The 21,962-nt window shown below is 37.6% G+C and overlaps 1 protein-coding gene across 5 annotated transcripts in view; it reads right to left on the bottom strand.

Annotated features, from left to right (window-relative positions):
- ADD3 (adducin 3) overlaps positions 1-21,962 on the bottom strand; it is a 109,919-nt gene that overhangs the window by 8,286 nt on the left and 79,671 nt on the right. For all 5 annotated transcript variants that reach the window (XM_039325170.1, XM_039325172.1, XM_039325169.1 and 2 more), the window contains 9 exons: positions 9,964-10,172; positions 6,206-6,344; positions 5,475-5,626; positions 5,264-5,344; positions 4,888-5,037; positions 3,672-3,815; positions 3,492-3,590; positions 2,946-3,119; positions 889-1,146 (listed from right to left, as the gene is read on the bottom strand). In XM_039325170.1, coding sequence (XP_039181104.1) covers positions 889-1,146; positions 2,946-3,119; positions 3,492-3,590; positions 3,672-3,815; positions 4,888-5,037; positions 5,264-5,344; positions 5,475-5,626; positions 6,206-6,344; positions 9,964-10,158 — 1,392 coding nt within the window. In that variant the 5' untranslated portion in view covers positions 10,159-10,172. The remainder of the gene's footprint in view (positions 1-888; positions 1,147-2,945; positions 3,120-3,491; positions 3,591-3,671; positions 3,816-4,887; positions 5,038-5,263; positions 5,345-5,474; positions 5,627-6,205; positions 6,345-9,963; positions 10,173-21,962) is intronic.

The raw sequence follows: 21,962 nt of genomic DNA, 5'->3' as shown, positions 1-21,962 counted from the left end.
AATACAAAAATGAAAATGGGTGAATTGTTAAACCACCACCAGGTGGAGCTAATCATATGCTTCCATTGCATTACAATTGATCTGCATAAAGCATATTTTTATTTATGTTTTCTGTACAATACTGAGAAAACAGAGTACCAGGACAGTGGGGATAAAAATATTCTTTGTATCACAATACTTTAAATAAAAAATTATGCAGAAATTATTGAATACTTGTTTATCCTTGACCATAGGCAATCACCTAATTCAGTGGTATTTAGAGGTACAGTGGTTTACATGAAATTCTTTCTTTCTTGCCCATATTCCCCAGTTGATTGTATAGGAGCTCAGTCCTGAGGTGATCTATAGTTGTGTTACATGCCAATAGTTCTCTAAAAAGACAAGATAACAAATACAAGAAACTGCCTTATACCAAGATATCCCTGGTTCCTTGTAGTCAGTGGTGGGATTCAAATATGAGAACAACCAGTTCTCTGTGTGGATGCCGGAAACCCATTCTGAGCGTGGGCAAAAAAAAATTAGCTACCAGTTCTGCTGATGTGGTGTGAATTGGCTGAATTCCACCACTGCTTGTAGTTCAAAACTGTTCAGCTACCTAGTTGATGTTGGATGAACTCACAATATTAAACAGGGCCAGATGTAGTTAGTATTCAGACAGGAGACCTTCAGGACATAAAAGGACTGTTACTTAGAAGGCAATGGCAAACCTCTTATACATTGTTGTGGAGAAGATGATAGGGAAATGTCCATTAAGTCACCAGGAATTAAGACTTGCCCAGCTTAGAATAATCTTTACTGCCCAGAGGTATTCTGGCCTTCAGTTAGGAATCTACCTAGACACATCTAGATAGGCAAACTATTTCAATTCTCTGGATAAGCGCTACCTACTGTTGTTTTGGTCCTGGGGCTTGTTTCTCCATTTCGGGATTCTTCAGGAACATCTACTTTCAAATACGTATTTGGTGAGTTTAGCCACCTTGTCTTCTCCCGCTGTTGTTTTTGTGCTAGGAATTTCAGGGGGGAAATTGGGATTGAATCATCATCGAAGGAAAACGCTGTCACAGTGGCTGGGATTTCAACATCACTCTTGTGCCGGGGTTTCTCCCTCACTAAGGGCTGACGATAAGCATAGCCTGTTCTGTAACCCTGTGAGAAGAAAACGCTCTTGTAAAATTGTAGGAAAACCGTCACCCCTTTGAGGTAGTCCAAGCACCAACATAAGTACTAACGCTACCTTTATTATATGTTTCTAGTAACAGAATCTTGCAAGACCAAAAGCACTCTTTCTTTCTGTTACTTTCCCACTCCCAACTAGAGAGAATTCCCACCCATCTTTCTTAGGATAGAGTTCATTTATAGACCATTGTTTAGGTTGTAGTTCTTTTTCCATTTCCCAAGGTCATTCCCACATGTCATTATGTATTCTGAAATTGCACATAAAAAAATAACCTAAATAAAGTGATTAAACTAAACACAAACATTTAAATACAGTTTATTTCATACAAAAATGACCCAATCTTCCTTTTTTTTTTTCTTCAGGAGTGCCACTGGAGTTCGTGTAAGCTCTCAACATTCTCCAAAAATAAATGGAAAAGGCAAAGAGTAGTTTGAGTTCCATTCTTTCCTAGCCAACCAATTTTCCTTCTCATATTGGGATAGTAGGGATAATGAAAAAAATCAAAGCCATTCTTAGGTAGACTGTAAGAACACAATGGTGACTTGGAAGCAAGAGAGGATTGATGACTTGAAATAGGAGTGGGCAGGGGAAAGTACTACCAAGGAGCTGGGAAAACTAGCTAGGATGAGTGGAAAGTAACTAAGGAAGAAAAAATACTGGAAATAAATTCTAGCAACAGTACTTTTTATGTGGACCAGTTCTTGAAAGGATGAAATTTAAAAGCCTAACCTGGAATATAAATGGAGCAAATGCTCCTGAAAAAATAAAATTATTTCATTATTTGAAAAACCAAAACAAGATATAATTTGTTTACAAGAAATACATATTAGAAAAAAGGATAAAAATATTTGATTTACATCCATTTTTATGTCATCAAGAATGAAAGACAAACAGAGTTGTTTCATACATAAATCCTCAATTACAAACAGAACTGATATTGACTAATGACTATGGTAAGTATGTTGGGGTGGAAGTTAATTTACATGACACTAAGAAAGTTAATTTACATGAACTAGGAACTTATGCCTGAAATGAAGATAAAATAAAATTTTATAAAGGAGTCTTGGATAAATTAATAGATATATAGTATAAAAATTGGTGCCTAACAGGAGATTAGAATGAAATGATTTGCCCATAAAAAATAAAAATAACCAAAAAAGATATTAAGAAAACACAATGTAAACTGTCAAAAATTTTTTTTAAATATAATTGACAATTTACAAGTTGCATGTTCATGGAGACAGAAAAATGATAGAAAGAATTTACATACTATAAGATATTTTTCAAGAATTGATATGTTCTCGGTTTCTAAGAATTTGGCCATCAGTGTTTACAGAATAGAGATATTGAAAAAGAGCTTTTCAGATCATAATCCAGTGACTTTAGCACTTAAAAGGAAGGCACTGGTTATTATTTATAAATTGCTTCCTAGTATAGGGCCAAATTATTTGAGAAATCCTCTATCTTCCATGATGTCCATCCATTTGGTAACATAGGGCAGGTCTATTGTGCTGCAAGTTCCCTGAAGCAGGTATTTTTTAATACACCACCTGCACTCTACAATGATAGCTGCCAACTACCCACCCAATCTCAGTATCTATGTATGTAGTTTCCGTTCTGATGATGTTCCAGAAGAGTGGGTTTTTTTTTTTTTAAAGAAAACTTGGCTAGTCTCCTAGGTCTTGGGGTTGGATATTTGATGTGTGGTTTGGCTGGATGCAACTATTCCAAGTTCTGAGAATTCAGAAATCAGTCTTTTTACACGTACCAGGTTATCTAACATTCTCATCAGCGCTTCAAACTCTAGCTCGCCTACTTTCCACTTGAACTGAGACGCCATACTTAATCCGGCTGCTGCAGCTACTTGATGTGTGAGAGGTTTATATTTCTGCAAATCTAAGATAAGAAGATTGTCTATGCCACCAGCAGCCAAGGCATGTACCTGTGATATAAATGATATAGTAAATATAGAGCTTTTATGAATTTTCCATAATCAAAACATTCTTTTTGGTATATTAGCATGCAAAAGATATGCTACTCAACTTGTACAGAAGGTATCAACTAAATACTTGATTAAGGCCTATGTTATACCTGTCTCTTAATAATAATATTATTATAATATTTCATTTTTAATATACTGTTTATTTTTATAAATTACAAATATAATGACAGTACAAATAGGTCTTTCCTTCACTGCAACAATTTCCTAAAAATAATTACTCCTAATATCAAGGAATCCATTAAAAACACACATTATCTGCTTATACTTTTGAAATATAGTATTTTAAACTATTTAAAGCAGTTCGCTTCTTACCTGTATTTCACAGGCTAATTGCACATTGTAGATGTAGTGAAAGGCCTCTTCTAATGTCTCTCCCAGTGCTACTACCCCATGATTTCTCAAGACCAACACCTAAGAAACAAAGATACGTGTAACTGGTAGAAATTGCAAAAGTAGTAGAATTTTTTTTTAAAATCCATTAGAATGAAATACCTTACAGCTTGGTCCAAGAACTTTCTGAAGATCAATTCTTTCTTCCTGGTCATCCAGAGATCCACGATAATCATAGTATGCAACATCCCCTAAAATCAGAGCCTCTTGAGAAATGGGAAGTATCCCACACTTCATGGAAGAAACCTGTTTGAAATATTTGAGATTTCTATGGTGGAGGAAATTTGAAAATATGGATATACAAACATTTATATTTGCCAATATGAGATGTGCAATATCTTTCAAGTATTCTACAACTCCTTTAAATCCCAAATAGCGCCCAATAAATTAGATTATGGTACTTGCAGTACAGAACATCTATAGGGGATTTTTTTTATCAATGACTGCCATAAAGGAACAACTCCAATTTTCAATTTCTAAAATATATGAGCCTATAGAGTTGTTTCTTGTCTCTATAGTATTATATAAATTCTTTGACATATGAATAAAGTTGAGAAATATGAGAAATTAAAAATAAATGGCATAAAGTTTAAAACCATATAATTCAATTCCAATATAGTTAAATAATATATGATAATATAGTAAAAAGAGAATTTCAAGACTGTAAATGAGTAGCAATATAAAGCAGATGATCTAGTAAAGATTTTGAATAACAGTCCAGTGATGTCTATCTGTCCATTCCATCCTATCCCACCCCATACCATCAACCTGTTCAATCAATTTATGTTCTACCACAATGCATTATTTTATTGTATTTAAGATTTTTTAAATAATTTATAAAATTATTTTATAAATAATTCAAGGCAGCAATCCTATCTAATTGTCTTTCCTGTGCCCATTTCCCCACAACAACAATCCTATGAGGTGAGTTGGGCTGAGTAAGTGTGACTGGTTCAAGCCTCCAAGCCGGCTTTCATGACTACAGTGGGACTAGAACTCATAGTTTCCTGGTTTCTAGCCTGGTGCCTTAATCACAAGACTAAAACTCACTGTTTGGTACTATACTAGTAATAACAGTAACAACAAACGTATACAAAATATATGATAAAACCTGCAAATACTAAAAATAGTTAGCAATTAAAAGCTCAATTAAAGAGGTGTATCTTAGCTGATCTTTTAAAGGCAAAGGTATTGAGACTTGAATCCAATTTTTATACAACTTCACAATGCAAGACAATCCAGGCCTGAACATAATAAAGGAGACTTCTGATAAATAGTGAGTCATCATCATCTTCCTACTAAGTGGCAAGAGACTTACTGCTGCTGTTGCTGGAGTGTGTATATGGATCACACATCGGACATCCGGGCGCATTGAATAAATGGCTGCATGAGGACTGAATCCTGCAGTGTCAATTCGCAGATTGGTACTTCCTTGATCAACCACATCTCCTATGATATTTACTTTTACCTGAACAAAAGTTGAGGGACACAATAGAGTAAAACTCTTTCCAATACATTCCAAATGTCACTGCCAATCACTAAGGTATAGGCTTTTAGAGTATATATCAGGCATGAAAATGGGAAGGAAGAACAATATGGAAGAAGATGAATATAGATGGTAGATTTTTAAAAATAAGAAAAACCCTAATAGAATTAAAATCATTACAAAAATATCCATTTGGTCAAGAACATACCAAATTAGAAGCAGATGCTTCAGAAAATGAAAGGCCTTCTGGAATGATAAGAATATGATCTTGTTCCTTGCTTACTCTTACCTAGAAATGAAGAGAAAGAAAATTACAGTATATATTTAATCTAAAAAAATACTGTTCATAAAGGTGAGAACTTTGCAATACATTTTAATGTAGTAGAAATAAGTGAATATGTTAACTTCAGGATACTCACTGTGATATATGAATTGGCTAAGTGTGCCCATCCAAATAAGTCTGTAAGCCTGTACAAACTGGCTAATTTACAACGAATAAGTTTTTCTCCTTTACCAAATGTAGTGGTATCTATCCCAGGTAGATCATTAATAGGTGTTATCAGTCCACAGCCTAAAATGATATTGATAAAAATGACTGAGAAAACTTTCTTCCTAAAAACATATAGGATATGATTACACAAAAACTACGGTACTATGGTGCAACTTTCAATTTCTTTCCAACTGAAGTTTTGACTTCTCAATATTATGTTTGAATAATACTAGTTTTCTAACTTTGGGGGGGGAGCAACTCTGAAGTCAGAAAGTGCTTTGAAACATCATCTGAATCTCAAGTCCCTGGCTATGTATGCCATATGCTTAAAAAAAAAGCTAACAGTGATTCATTACGATAAAAAAATTATCAACATGGAGAAAAAGTTATTTCAACTATTAAACTAATACGATTAAGTAATAAATAGCAGTGTTAGGAGTATTTGTTATATATAGAACACCAACTCTTTTCATATCATCTATCTCTATATATTTATAAAGAACATTTATCTCTATATATTTATAGAGACTTTACCAATATCATATGGGCTGTACAGTACCTATCAATTACTGCAGGGACAAGGAATAACTTGATAGAAGATCTCTAAAATAAGAAAGCCAGTCTTTTAGCCATTTATTTTACTGTAACACTTTTACTTACTTAGAGGTGATGAAGAAAATCCTGCAAAAGAACTTGCCATTATGTAGTCTGCAATCTGCTGTAGGGCAAGTAGTCCGGTTGGGTTATTTCCTTTCTTCATCTGTTCTTGAATAAGAGATTCCAGATCCTCCCGAAAAGCCTGTAAGATATTTAAATATTATCTATTACAACACACAGTGGCTACATACAATATACAAACTCAAGAGATTTTGATGAAAAAGACCAATTTTAAACTAAAAAGAAAGTTACGTACATAGGGATTACACTGACTAATATGAATTGAATGTTGTTTCAGAATAACTATGCTAAAGAATGGAATGATATTAAGAAAGATCTAGGACAGTGGTGGCGAACCTATGGCACGGGTGCCAGAGGCGGCACTCAAGAGACCTCTCTGTGGGCACACGCACCATCGTCCCAATCCTAGGCCTTCAGCTGGGTTTTATAAAACCTTTTTACTTTAGGCTTCCACCACTGTGTGCAAAAAAAAAAAAAAAAAAAAAGGCTCAATCAGTCAATTTCAACTTCTCGAGGGAAAAAAAAAAGATCTTGCAAAGTTGGAATTCATTGATTGAACTTTTTAGTCCAATCCAGTCTGCCGTTACCACCGCAGCCACGCCCACCCAATGGGCCATACCTACCCAATGGGCCACACCCAGCCAATGGGCCACACCCACCCAGCACTCGATGATGCGTAAGTGGGTTTGGGGTTGCAGTTTGGGCACTCAGTCTCTAAAAGGTTTGCCATCACTGACCTAGGATATAGTTGTACAATGGATCTATGACAATTTGCCATGGCCAACTTGCTGCTGGAAAAGAGTTACATTAATATCAGAGAAATGTTGGAATAGAATCATTAAAGAAAGGATGATAAAGGAGGGACAAAATTTAAAATATTTTTAATTTATTTTAAATTATTAAATTGAATTGTTAATTTTTTCTGTGGCGAGTTGTCCTGCGATGAATTGGCTGCGGCGAGTTGGCCACAGCAAATTGGCTGCAGCAAGCTACCCATTCTGAGTATAAAGGTATCTATGAACTATTGTGTTTCTATAATATGTTGTTAATTGCACTGATGTATGCACATGATACTGTTACTTTGAAAGACATCAGTTTCTAGATCTTTACTATGTACGTGAGTTCTGTGTATGCTGGTTTCTTCTGTTATAACTAACTGACCAATGAAACATTTTTAAGGCATCCTAAATCTCAACAAGAGACTACAACAGCATGGCAGAATGTACAGGTGACTACCCCTTAAAGCTTAACTAAGTAATATAAAGTTTATATTTTCTACACTGTGTGTTTATTTATTGCCCTAATCCCAGAGAACTGTGATGGCATACAAAAATACCTAATCCTAGCACCAAACATTAAATTAAAAAGAAAGCACATACACCCCCAGTCACTAAACATAGAAAGCTCAGCGAAACTTCACTTGCTCGGGGAATATCAGTTAAATGTATTCTAAAGCTCAATATCAACATACAGGATACACATAAAGCTCAAGAAATCAACCCAGGAAACAATTTTGCATTTTAAATGAATCCTGAAAGCTTAATATTAACTTGATACAAGAACCAATGTTGATATTGAGCTTTAGGGTACATTTAGATGAAGGTTTTTCAATTCCCCTTATAACACAATATGAATATGGTATAACAGGGTATATTTTTTTGCTGTTGCAATATTAGTTTTATTAACTTAAATGCAGGCTTAGTTGATGGCTTTTATTTAGGCTAGCAATGGCAGCAAATGTAGTTTTGTAGCACTAATTTGTAATCTGAGGAAAAGAAGGGCAGGGATATTTTTGCTCTTTGTGTATTGTGTATCTCCAAGTGCAACACATTAAACAAGGAACTCAATGTGAGCACTGTCAAAGTTTACTTTTTGCATAGTTTCCCATACTAAAAGCATAGTTGCTTTGAATTTTTATCCACTGAAATGTGTTCAACTCAGAACATACTGCTAGAGTATTTTGGTGGGCTTGTACTCTGATTTTAAAACAAAACGTATTTTCTATTTGATATACCCCTCTATTCTTATCTAAAAGCTAGTAATAAAGAAGCCAACCTCCCACCCATCACATGTTTCTGTGACACATGTATTAATGTGGCATGAATAAAAATGAATTGTTTAAAATAATAACTAATATTCCTTTAAAATGAGATGATGCAATATGTATGGCTACATGAGCCAAGTATTTGCTGACATACGTATGTTGAACCTAAGCACATACTACAACAGCACTACTTCTCAAGTCCTGAGATCAGTGTCTTTGATTATGCTGATGTTTTTTCTCCTTTTCATCTGCTGTCTTTCCGCTGCATATGCTATCAGGAATTCCGAGAATGTTAGGTCTGACAGGGCACAATTTTTTCACTTGATCAAACTAAGTGATTTAATCTAACTGGACAAACACATTTAAGTTTTTCCCAACACAAGCCTGAGGGAAACAACACATTATCTCGCTATCCAGAATGCTGCTTGTTTTGCTTTTCTGTTTAATGTTAGCAATTTTTACTTTTTCTGAACAATATGAAAGCATAAACTGATATGGACTAGCACACACACACACACACACACACACACACACACACACACACACACACAGATATAGATGTCTAAATTTATAGTGAAGCAGATTATTTTTGAAAACAATTATAATGTTTCTTCCCTTCAGGTAAAGTAACTACAGCTTATGCTAGGTTTTTCTGGATTTCAGGCCCCTGTAAAGTGCACCTTTATATGAATGACACTATGGTTCAGTTGGTCATATTTTTCTATCTAAAGAATATTTCATAAAATGTATTCCACTGGCATTAGTTATAATTTAAAAAAGCACCCTCTATTATAATCTTTCTATAAGAAATAGAAATATTCTAAAGAGACAGGTTATAAATATTGCATTATTAACTATATTTCCTGAAGACTCAAGTAATGGAGTAATAAATGGAAATGTTGAACAAAATAGTTTAAGATAATAATTATAAGTACACAGTATTACTAAAATGTTATTTTATTCCAAATCTGGTAAAAGGAGAGGATAAGAACTTTTAGAGAAACCTCCAGTGAATACCCTGCAAAACTACTACAGAGAATTATACCTGAACCCCTTAACTATTTAAATGATTATCAACTCTAAATCATTTATAGTTCACTCTTAGAATTTTGGTTAAAATTCAGGATACCAACATTAAAAATAAGCAGTAAAATTGATTTATTTACTAATTATATTCACTTATAAAACCTGTGGATCTAGATTTCAGATTAAGATGGATTACTTATCTCAATGCTTTTACTTTCTTTCAACCAGCAAAATTATGTAACAGCATTTCAGGCAGTTTCTGAATACAGAAGTCAAATGAGTGGAATGCCATTCTGCAAGAAAATGTCCCAACGGTTTGGATTTGTCTAAAGATTTCCTTCTTTTCCTTGTGACTAAGCAGCAATCAATTGAAACGTAGCTCGAAAGCTACTTTTGTGCGGTGTTAATGAAGCATTGCTTAAGAGGCGGGAGGGAGCAAACTCTGGATAAAGGACTGTTTGTTTGCAGATGAAAACTATGCAAATACTGAACAAACAATCCCACTTGTGAAAAGTTACAATCATGACATAGATTCTCCTATAGTCAATGAGGTCTTCCCTCCTTGTTCAGTCCACTTTTGCTTTTTATATATTTTTTCATGAACACTTAAACATACAGGTTTGGAGGGGGGGGGAGGGAGGGACTTTCTTCTATGCTGAATCCTACTCACAGGACTCTGCAGTATCTGGGTGACTCTCTTTCTTTGTTCCATCATGTTGAAGTCTTGCCTGAGGTCAGGAGACATATTTCTTTCACGGATGTAGTCAGGGTCATTTTCATTGATGCGGTCAAAATATCTCTCTTTGTGAGGCATGGTGGAGGGTGGAGGGGTTGTGATTACTCCCTGGCTGATCTCCGTACTCATGCTTTAATCTTCACCTAAAATATTAAAAAGCCATGAAAAATTTAATAGCACGTAAGAACTAGTAATCTAATTGACTTTACATGCATGAATACATATAATCCCTGGAGCAGAAAGTAACATTAGAATATCCTTAAAAATAGAATTACGCCTAAAATTACTCACAACAGGTAGAAACAGTTCAAAGTCCCCCCCCCCCAAATGAAGGGACTAAATCAGGCATGTCAAACTCGCAACATCATGTGATGTTGCGCGACATATCAGGACTTTTCTCCCATTGCCGGCAATGGGGTGGGCATGGTTTTGGAGTGATGCATCTGGCACATAGGCCACCAGTTTGACATGCCTGAGCTAAATATTAGCAATAATAGTGCCATCATCAATCCTATGTATGGAGGAAAGGTGGGTCAAGACTAGCTCCAAACAGAGACAGAGAATTATAGATAAAATAAATTATAATGGTAAATTGGTTTATCAGAAAGAATTGATTAAGAAATCTTTTTTAGATTATTATCAAAAGTTATATAAGAGTATTAATGTACAAACTACAGATATAAATAATTATCTAAGCAAAGCTAATCTTCCTAAATTAACAGAAGATCAGAAAAAAGAGATTAATGGTTTAATTACTAATGAGGAAATTGTGATAAGGTAAAATATTTGGGGGTCATATTATCTGCTTCTAATGTAAAATTGTATAAAAACAATTATGTGGTTGTTTGGACGCTACTTATTACCATATTTGGTGGTCGTGTAAAAATATAAAAGCTTTTTGGATTAAGATATGGTGGAATATTCAAAGAATCTTTAGAAGGAGGGTTAAATTTACCCCACAATTATTTTTATTAGGCATTGTTACTGATTGTGATGCTAAGGAAGTTATATTGATGTTAAATTTGATTACAGCCGCAAGGCTGTTAGTAGGACAATATTGGAAGAAGGAATCTTTGCCTACTTTACAAGAGTGGTTTTATAAAGTTTCTTACTTGGCGGAAACGGCAAAGATTTCGGCTTTCTTAAAGGAGCAATCTCAAGAGAAATTTTTTGTTATATGGGAAAAATGGATAAATTTTATACAATATAATTTGGATATAGAAAAATATCATTTAGCTTTTTCATAGTCTGTATAGATTGTTTTCTCTTTTCTTTTTCCGTCTTTTGTTTTCTTTCTTCTTTTTTTTCTTTTATTTTTTTATCTTTCTTTCTTTTTCTTTCTCTCTCTCTTTCCTCTCTTTTTTATTTCTTTCTTAAGTACTTCTTTTTTAATGTTTATGTTATGTATATCTTATTACTAATTATTTCATAAGTTGTAAAAGGTTTTTTAAAATTTTAAATAAGCCTATATTCAGTTCTGGGAAGTTTGGGGAGGGGGGGTGGGTTTGGGAGGGATTGGGTGAGGGTTGATTTGTAAAACTTTTAAAAATTGTTCAATAAAAAAAAAAAAGACTAGCTCCAACGGATCGAGCAAAGCTTGTACTCCTGCATCCAGAAACCTATCCTATTATAAAACCAGATATGGTCCTTATCAGCTGACACTCAAAAGCTATTCTCCCATCACACTAGAAGGGACAGGGCCTATAAAATGATGTTATAAATCATAATTCAGTCCTGTCTAATATATCTCTATTTTTTTCTCTTATTTTCTGCTATTTCAACAAACATTTATTACTATTTTCATTAGTTATAATCTTTAAGGTATGTCAAATATCATAGTTATCCTTAAGGTGACACCCTGGCTGCTGATTTATGGAAATTACAGTACAGCACTAAAGAAGGGAGCAGTCCCAAAATTAAAAGGGTTGTTTTTTTAATGTCTGGCTAGGCCCATTAAAGGAAGTTTTGATGAGAACACTTACAATACTGGTCTTAAAATTCCATTATGTGACTACCATACCAAAAATGTTGGAAATCCGTAAACTTGGCATCACTGAAACATTATATGAATGCTGTAACTTCCATGAAAGCCAATTTTAAGTAAAAAGAGTAACCACAACCATTTCTGAACATGAACTCTAGGCATTTTTCACTTCTGTTCAGTTTAGATCCTCTCTCACAAAATTAAATTTCAGTGAAAATCATTTGTCTTTCTTTGTGGAGGGCAAAATTTGATGTTTTGGGAGCATCTTCCTTCTGCCTCCTTTCCCTCCCACATGATTGAATCCTGCAGGTAACAGTCTTTTTTAACACAAAGCTGTACATTTTTCTTGGGAGCATGAGCCGAGGCAATGCCACTTATTAGGCTTAACTTAACCCCTTCCCTCATTCCTTATCACATATTATATACAATAGCTTATTCCTAAAAATTCTCATATGCCAGAAAAATCAGTATTTTTATCTGTTTAATCATTTTTAACTGACAGTAACTTAGCTTTGTATGTGTAAAACTGAGCAGTAGAAGAATTCAGTCCCACTCTGTTTGGATATGCTGGCAGCAGGACCATGTTCTGATAGGCCTCTGGCTTTATGTGCACATAGGGGATAAGGATTTGATTTGATGCTAAACTGGTACCTGGCACACTCCAAACTATTGAGGAGGATCTTACTAGTTTTAGTGGGTGGGGTAGGCAGAAATAATAATCCATCATCTTAGGACAGGGGTGTCAAACTCAATTTCATTGAAGGCTGCATCAGGATTGTGGTTGCCCTTGGGGGACCGGGTGGGTTTGGGAGGGTGAGTGAAGCCTACTGGGTGGGCATGGATGGAGTGGGTGTGGCTTACTGGGTGGGTGTGGCCAGCTCTACATCATTCATGTCAAGGGTGCCTGTGGGGGCCTGGGCAGGAGTGGGACAGATCTGAGGGTCTCTGGCAGAAGGGGGTGGGACCAGGGCAAGTGCCAAGGCATGGTCCACTGGAGGAGCCTCACTGTTCCTTTCAGGCCATGTTGGGGGGGGGGGCTGGATGGTGGTGCAGGCTGCCAGGAGCCGTGGAGAGCAGAGGTCAAATGCCCAGCCTGGCCCTCGAGCACCTGCGGCACCAAGCCCAGCCCCACTTCCCCAAGGGAGTGCCCAGCTGCACTTACCTCCTCCTCAAGGCTGCTGCTGATGTGCTTGCTCCCTTACCCAGGTTGCTCATGATGGGTATGAGGGCAAAGTCAGAGGGAGGCCCATTCCCTCTCCATGGGAGGAGACCTGGCTTTGTATCCACAGCTTCCTTAGCAATAGAATGGGAAACCCCCAGGATAGGCCAGGAGGAGGGGGCAAGGGGATGGTGAAAGGGCAGCAGGGCAGGACTAAGGCAGGACTTCCCTCAGACCCTCTCTCTCCTTCTTTCCTTTCTTTCTTCCTAAGTACAGAGTGGTGGGAAAATATTTGAGATGAGGGAGGGAGAAAAACAGGCCAGAAATGCAGCTGGGGAGTTGCCACCCTTCGTGAGGAATGAAGAAATGCACCATCACCTGGAAGTGGCCAGCACATGACCCTCACCTACTTCATATATCTAGCTTGGTGGACTCTGGGGGAAGGGGATGCCATGAGCAGCATGAGAGTCAACATTACCTGTGCAATGCCGCCCAGCCCCCAGCCTGCCCGGTTTCGGCAGGCAGCGGGGCACTCTCCTCACAGTGCCAAGCGGTTGAGCTGGGTGGTGCGAAGCTCGCCAGCTTTGCACCTTGATGCCTGCTGAAACTGGGCAGGTTGGGGGCTAGGCAGCATTGCACTTCTCATCAGATTCGCACCACCCGGCTTAGCTCTTGGCGCTGTGAGGAGAGCGCCCGACTGCCTGCTGAACCCAGGCAGGCTGGGAGCTGGGTGGCCTCGTGTTTCCTTCTGGATTTGCGCCGCCCGGCTCAGCCTCTCGGCGCTGTGAGGGGAGCGCCCCTCTGCCTGCCAAAACCCCTCCCCCAGAGCCCATCAAGCCAGATATGTGAAGTAGGCGAGGGCCATTTGCTGGCCACTTCCAGGCGATGGTACATTTCTTCATTCCTCACAAAGGGTGACACCTCCCAGCATGCACCCAGGGGATGGGGCTGACGCGGCGGGTAGTTCCTCGCTGTTTCCAGATGGCCTTGTGGAGTAAGACTGAATGCGTTTCAGCATAGATGGCCACCACAAAATTGTACATTGGCTCCCGGCCGATCTGGGCCAGGGCAGCGGGGGCCGTTCCCTCGCTGTTTCCAGGATGGCCACATGAAACCACTTCGTAGGCCGCATCCGACCCCCGGGCCTTGTGCTTGACATGTCTGTCTTAGGGAAATCAAGGCTCCATAAAGTTAAAAAGCCCTGATCTAAGTTGTAAGAACATTTTCATAATCAAGTGCTTTTGGAAAATAACTGTCATGCTATCTTCTGATAATATAGCTAACAACTGGAAAATACCAGATTGGAATAGGTTAGTTTAATCCTTCTTTAAATTCTCCTCTTTTTTGCCTCCATTGTTTTGGTCAAGCATACAAAAAGGAACAATTAGAAAAATATATTTTATGACTAAATTGCCTTTAACAAGAAAAGATAGACAGCATTCCTTGGAAACCTCCTAGTTTATGCAGATTTATAAAATATCTTATCCCAAATGTCCTAATATGAATTATTTTAAATAGATATATCTCTTAACAGGAATGTTTGCAGACTGCCCTCATATGTTTGTGCTATAGGTGAATGGCTGTGGGTCATGCTGTTTAACCACGAACTCACTGGTGGTTGGCATATTACTGACATAGGAGTGCTGCAGTTCTATTGGAGATTTCATGCATATTTTCTAAACATCGAAAATTACATGTTTAGGTGAAGTCCTTAGTTTTAACTTCCAGACTCTCTAGATAGTAAACTCCTTTGTGCCAGTGATGTGGCTGAATATTCTCATATTCTTTTGCTAATGGGTGCTTCTGTTCAGTGATTTACCTTGTGTTAAATAAGTGAATTGGAGCCTTACAGTTCCATACAGCCTGAAGAAAATATGACGAGAATCCATTGTGGTCAAAAACAAACGTTCTTTAATTTTTTGAGTGATATGGCATTTTACTTGCAATGAAAGCCTCTGTTATATGTCAAGATTAAATGTAAATTCTTTAAGGAAGCAATCTCCTCTAGTCACTGTTAAGCGATAAAACCAATACAGACTGTTTTCAAATTATTTATTTTAAAATTATATCAGGAATAATTAAATTCAGGACAATATGCCTTTCAATTTGGAATGAAAGGCTGATATCCAATTATAAAAAAATGTAAATGAAATCTTCCTTGGTTAAGTCAAAGGAACCGCATCTGCTCTACATGAAGAATTTACTGATTTCCTGCCTAAATCCCTGGAAAACTGCTGCCAGGTAATGTTGAATCTGCTGACCTAAATAGACCAATAGTTTTACTTTTTTTAAAAAAATTTTTTTTATATTATTTAAGAATTGTAAAATTGAAGCATATTATTTTTAATTTTTGTCTTCAATTATTTATAATTCATGCCTTGAATTTGTTTATTTTTAATTAGTTAATTTGTTTATTACTGGTAGAATTTGGATTTGGATAAATTTCTCACTACTGAGGAAACATATTATCTATTAAAAGTACATTTAATATCTACTTTGTATAATTTATTTCATCCAATAATACAATTTCCATTCCTTTTCTAAAAAGAACTGTATGCCAAATCAAGATAGATTCACATGTTTAGTAGTTATATGTTATTTGTCAGTAATAGTAATACTCTGTAAATGCAAACTGCTCAAATGGTTTCAAAATCTATTACATTTAAGTAGGAAGCATTTTATATTTTCCTAATTTGCTGACCATTTAGAGTAGACAATCACCCAGTGTTACCAAAAAATTTTGGTCCTTGAGTTTACACAGGTTACCCAACAGTAGATCATATGAGCATGTGCATATGAAATGTATTATATGATCACAAAATTATGTAATCCATTTCATACTTTCTTCACTCCAGGATCAATGAGAGAGAGAAAGGTAAAGCTTCCTCCTTTCTTGGAGAAATTCTACTCAAGATTATCATACTGTGGAGAGGAAAGGGAGAAAACCCTTTTCTTAAACTGGTTCAAATGTCTGAAGTAATATTGATGGGAACAAAAAACCTCGTTCTTCTTCAGCAACTCCAGTTCACTCCTTCCATTTGCAAGTGAGAAGCCAGAGAATCACTGTGAAAATTCTCTCCTACTAAACATTTGCAGTTTTTTCAGTGATTTTCAGCTAGATCAATAGGCAAGGAAGTTCGCCCGTAATACCTATGATTCCAAATACTGCCCAAATAAATTATTTTCATTTTTTTAAAAAACTGAAATATAGAATCAACATTCTTAATCAAGAATGTGTAATTACTGTACAAAATAAAGCAAAAGTAGATCATAACTAATAAGAGCACTTTAGTAAAAACATTCACATTGAAATGTAAAAGTCATCTCCCTATTACTGTACAAATTTCTCAGTTCATCAACTTTGCTTCAAAATCATTTTCTTTACATTTTAGTGTATACTAAGCAAACAAAGGCAAGCACACAAATCATGACTATAGCACCTAATGTTACAAAAATTCATTAATCAGGCAACAAGTCTTTCAAAAAGTCTGTTTCAGCATCAATCATGGAACTTCTTTTTGTTCCCAATTACAGGTAGTCCTCAATTACGATCACAATTGAGCCCAAAATGTATGCTGTTAAGTGAGAAATTTGTTAAGTGAGTTTTGCCCCATATCTTGACACAGTTAAGTGAATCACTGCAGTTATTAAATTAGTAACATGGTTGTCAAGTGAATCTGGTTTCCCCATTGACTTTGCTTGTCAGATGGTCGCAAAAGGGGATCATATGACTCTGGGACACTACAACCATCATACATGTGAGTCAGCTGTCACACATCTGAAGGTAAATCATGTGACCATGGGGATGCTGCAATGGTCATAAGTGTGAAAAATGACCGTAAGTCATTTTTTTCACTGCCGTTGTAACTCCAAACAGTCACTAAATAAACTGCTGCAAGTCGAGGACTACCTGAACTTCATGAAACCACTCACTTAAACAAGTTAAGCAAAAAAGTATTTGCCAGCAGACTGTTGCATTCTTTGGTAACATCGATTTTCCCTACCTACACTTGGCACAACAGTAAAAGAGATTCTTGATTTCCTGCATAATAGAACTTGTATTGCTAATTATGTCAATTTCAACTAATTTAGCTAAACCAATAGACTTATCAATAGTCTTTGAATTAGGACCACAGTAAGGACCTGAATTTTGGTTGTTAAGCAAGGCAATTGTTAAGGGATCTTTGCCCGATTTTATAGCCTTTTTTGCCACAATTGTTAAGCAAATCACTGCAATTTTTAAGTAAATCACATGATTGTTAAATTAATCTGGCATCATACCTTGACTGGGGTGTTTGTCGGAAGCTGGTTGGGAACGTAGCAAATGATAATCACATAGTTCCAGGACATTGCAACCATCATAAATACATGCCGGGTGCAAAGTGTCCGAATTTTGAATAGTTAACCGTGGCTATACTGCAAAGGTCATAAGTGGGAGGACTGGTCATAAATGTGAGGACTGGTCAAGTCATTTTTTTCAGTGCCATTGTAACATTGAATGGTTACTAAATGAATGTTAAATCAGGACTACTTGTATAACTTTAGCATCATAAAGTTATGTTAATTCCACAAATATATATAGAAGTACTTCATAAATTCTAGTATCACTTGCTTCTAATAAAAAAATGAAGTGCCTATTCAGGTTTTTTTTTAGTATTCTCTATATACAAAGAAGTCCTTCAAACTCGTTTATACAAAACAACTATATTTATAGCAAAATGCTTTAAGGCTTGCTTTCAAACATACCTTATAATATTAAATAATATCTTAAATATGCAATAGATACCAAGCTTACATTATCAACATAAATGACAGGACAGATACAAATTAAGACCAAACACGCTTTAAACAAATAGAAACTCAGAATAGGAATACAGTTGTTGTACTCTTAAGAGAAATACTCAAAACATCTGGTATTTATGGAATGTGTCCTATATATTTACAAGAAATTTCAGGAAGCGAATACCTGGGGCTGGGTATTAGTCATTAAATCTGGACTTTATATTTTATAAATTGGATTGGAGAGTGCAACAGGAAAACCAAATTGTTTGAGTTGCATTGAAAGTTCCATTCTAGTCAAGCAGCTTCCCTGTTTCAGAAACGAATGTTATTTGAGAAATCACAGTCAGAATTTAAGATTCAGCACTGAAGTAATATTTTACAATAACTCTCCTTCAGCTATTATTTGGAAGAATAATCAATGGGGCATCAATTTAGTTTTATTTTGGGCAACAAAACATCTTGCATTGCGCCTGTCATTTTTGTGCAGATCTTTACATGAAACACGCCCTAACCATGGAAACTATTGTAGATGTTTTATATGGATGCTTAAATTAATGCATACATCATAGCTATCAATTATATGATGTGGCAGCTATACTAGACATGTGAAGATTCAGATTGTACCTTAAAATACATCAAAGAATGAAAATGCTTTCAGAGATGGCATTTTCCTCTCCTTGGATAGGAAGATTCTGCTGCAATGCTGGCAGCATGAGCTGCGCTGTGCTGCTGCATGGAAACTGCTGGCTGCAGTGTTTTTGGTTTTCATGACCTCGCTTATGCTCCCTGTTCCTCACTTGGCTTGGATATAAGTAAACATCAGCAGATGGATAGAGAAAAGATGTCTGAAGTGGGAAGGACCCAGCTGGGGCTTTGATCTTAACATTCCGCATTAAATCTTGCATGTGGCAATATATATATTCTATTGCATTATATGCTGCACTGCTATACTGAGCATTTTAACATATTTATGTTTTGTTTTAACTTGGTAGTATTCTGAAATATCTAATTATGAAAGCTAGACAAATGTGTAGTTATTCTCTGTATTTGCTTTTACCTGGCTATTGTAATTATGTTCATTTTTACATAATTTCTACTAAAGGACTCTTTAAAAAAAATTCTGTCGGCAATGGCCCGTTTCTATAGTTCCATTGAGATAACTGACACAATATTTTAAAAAATGCACCATACATTTGGTCTTAGTTAGACAGTTTTGGAGGCCAAGAGTTTGGCAATGTATAAATATTTCCTTTTAGTTCCTAGTTTCTTTTACACAATCAAGATCAGATTACTTAATTCTCTACAAAGCTTTCCTTTGGAGCAAAAGGAAAAGTTTTCATTTAGAATTAAACACAAATGATGCATTAGGTGTAAATTTACTGTTTGGGTATATGGGATTCATCAAGAATTACCGTATATGCCGGTGTATAAGGCGACTTCCGCGAGTGCTAAAATCGGCGCCAAAGACGGGGGTTGTCTTATACGCCGAGTCGTCTTATACGCCGGAAATACTGGTAGTTTCCGGCGTATAAGACGACGTTCTAGGAATGCAGCTCGGCGATAAAGACGGGGGTCGTCTTATACGCCGGATCGCCTTGTACGCCGGCATATATGGTATATACTTTTTCAAATTACCTTATATAATATTAAAAATTCCTCCAACTTTTTTCATTATTTCCAAAAGTGTAGTATAACATACTGAGTTAATATAATTGTTGAAAACTTTTTTTGATTTTATGGTACTTTTTATTCTTCCTTTAAAATGTAATAGTATAAACAGCTGTTCAGAGTCTAAGTTCAATATTTAAGATAAGTAACTGAAATGACACAGCAACTGGCAGATTTTACAAATGTTTACATGAACAACTGATCTCAAACAACATTACTATTCTATTTACTGTGGGATTAATTGCATAAATATGCCCATAGACATGCTCCCACAAAGTCCTTGAGATAACAAACAGACTGCTCCAGACACGGAACACATTCATCAGCCATTTGGACAGGCTCTGATAAGAACATGGGAAGCAGGATGCATGAATCATTACCCACCTGCATAGCCTTGCATCTGGAAAGTGTCTGTTATGTGATACATTGTAACCACCCCTATATACGTCTTTTGATTACGCTGTGTGATGTAAAAACTATAGTAACAATAAAATAGGGTGTTGGAGTCAGCTCTGGGCTCCCATCCCGAGATACCTGCGTGCATGTCTCATTCTCCATGGGAGACCACCACAATTTACACATTTTTTTTATAGTGGAAGCCCATGGAGTTCTTCATCTTTATCCACTTCACATAATGTTTAATATTGGTCAATTATGTTGGCAGTATTATCAAAACAAAAGTTCTACCAAAATACTGCCACCTAGAGTTCATTTGACAGCATCTCATCTTGAAGGCCAGTAGAATCAACTGTCAACACAGCTGGAACTATTAGTAGCAGAGAAGGGGCGTTGTCTTACCTGAACGCCTTTTCTCAGCACGGAGATGGAGAATCCACCAATGGGTTAGCTCTGCCTTCCTGCCCATTAGATCAAGTTAGCCAAACTTGCCACGCCTGTCCTTGGGTAAGCCACACCCAGTCTTGACGAGGATGAAAGCAGCTGACAGTCCGACGTGTTGGCTCCCAGACCTCTAACTTTAAGGGTGGGAGTGGATTCTCCATCTCCGTGCTGAGAAAAGGCATTCAGGTAAGACAACGCCCCTTCTCCAGCACCGGAGATGGAGAATCCACCAATGGGACATACCAAAGCCTCACAGTCCCAATGGGGGGGAAACAGAAGCGGCCGGAGTCACGTCCCCAGTAGCCACCTGCTGGATGACCCTCCTTCCAAAGGAAGTGTCCGCAGATGCAAATCGGTCTATCTTGTAATGCCTTACAAATGGGGAAGGCGAAGACCATGTCGCTGCTCTGCAAACCTCCCCAAGAGCCCTTTGTGGCCCATGCTGCGGAGGTTGCAGCACTGCGAGTAGAATGTGCCGTGACATGATGTGGCATTGGCAGGGAAAGTGATCGGTATGCCTCCGCAATGCAAGCCTTGATCCACCTGCCTATGGTTGAGGCGGACACCCTCTGTCCGCTAGAGGCATGGTGAAAGGAAACAAAGAGGGCTTCAAACTTGCGGAATGGCGCCGTTCACTTGATGTAGTAGTGTAGCGCCCTGCGAACGTCCAGTGTGTGCCACTGCCGTTCCAAGGCATGGGACGGATTAGGGCAAAAATCTGGCAAAACCATTTCTTGGGCCCTATGAAAAAGGGTGTTGACCTTAGGAATGAAGGTAGGGTCCAATCAGACCCAGTTTTGGTGAAAGGTGCAGAGGTCCTCCCTGACCGACAGTGCTGCGAGCTCAGAGATGCGCCTGGCTGACGTGATAGTGACCAGGAAGGTGACCTTGAGGGACAAGGACCTCAGAGTACAAACGGCGATTTGGTGAGGGCCCGTAGGACCCGTGGCAATTCCCAGGAAAGATACCTATGTACCACGGGTGGTTTTGTATTGGTGGCGCCCTTGAGAAAGGAGCGTATCTTGGGGTGCTGGGCCAAAGGGGCTGAATTGGCGCAGGTAAGTAAGGTGGACAGGGCCGCAACCTGCCTGTGGATGGTATTAGGCATTAAACCCCTGTCGAGGCCCTCGAGCAAATATTCCAGGATGTTTGGGATTGTCAAGTCCGAAGCATCAAGTAGCCACTTCTCGCACCAATTGCAAAAATTCCTCCATGTGCAGTCATAGATGTGATTTGTCGCCGGCCAGCGGGAGGCCTGAATCATGGAAATCACCCTTGTCGAGTACGATTCCTCGCTCAAGATCTGGCACTCAAGTGTCAGGCAGCTAACTGTAGCCACTGGGGTTCTGATGTAGAACTCCGTGGATGAGAGACACGTGACCCCGCGGAATCCTCCATGGGGAAAATCTGGAGAGATTCACTAGGTTGGCGAACCACGGCCTTCGTGGCCAATATGGGCCCACGAGTATGACCTCCGCCCGTTCCTGCAGCATCTTGCAA

Source organism: Crotalus tigris, unplaced genomic scaffold (assembly GCF_016545835.1).
Source record: "Crotalus tigris isolate CLP2741 ecotype Arizona unplaced genomic scaffold, ASM1654583v1 scf7180000024319.607755, whole genome shotgun sequence".
NCBI lineage: Eukaryota > Metazoa > Chordata > Lepidosauria > Squamata > Viperidae > Crotalus > Crotalus tigris.
This window is presented reverse-complemented; position numbering and strand designations above follow the sequence as displayed.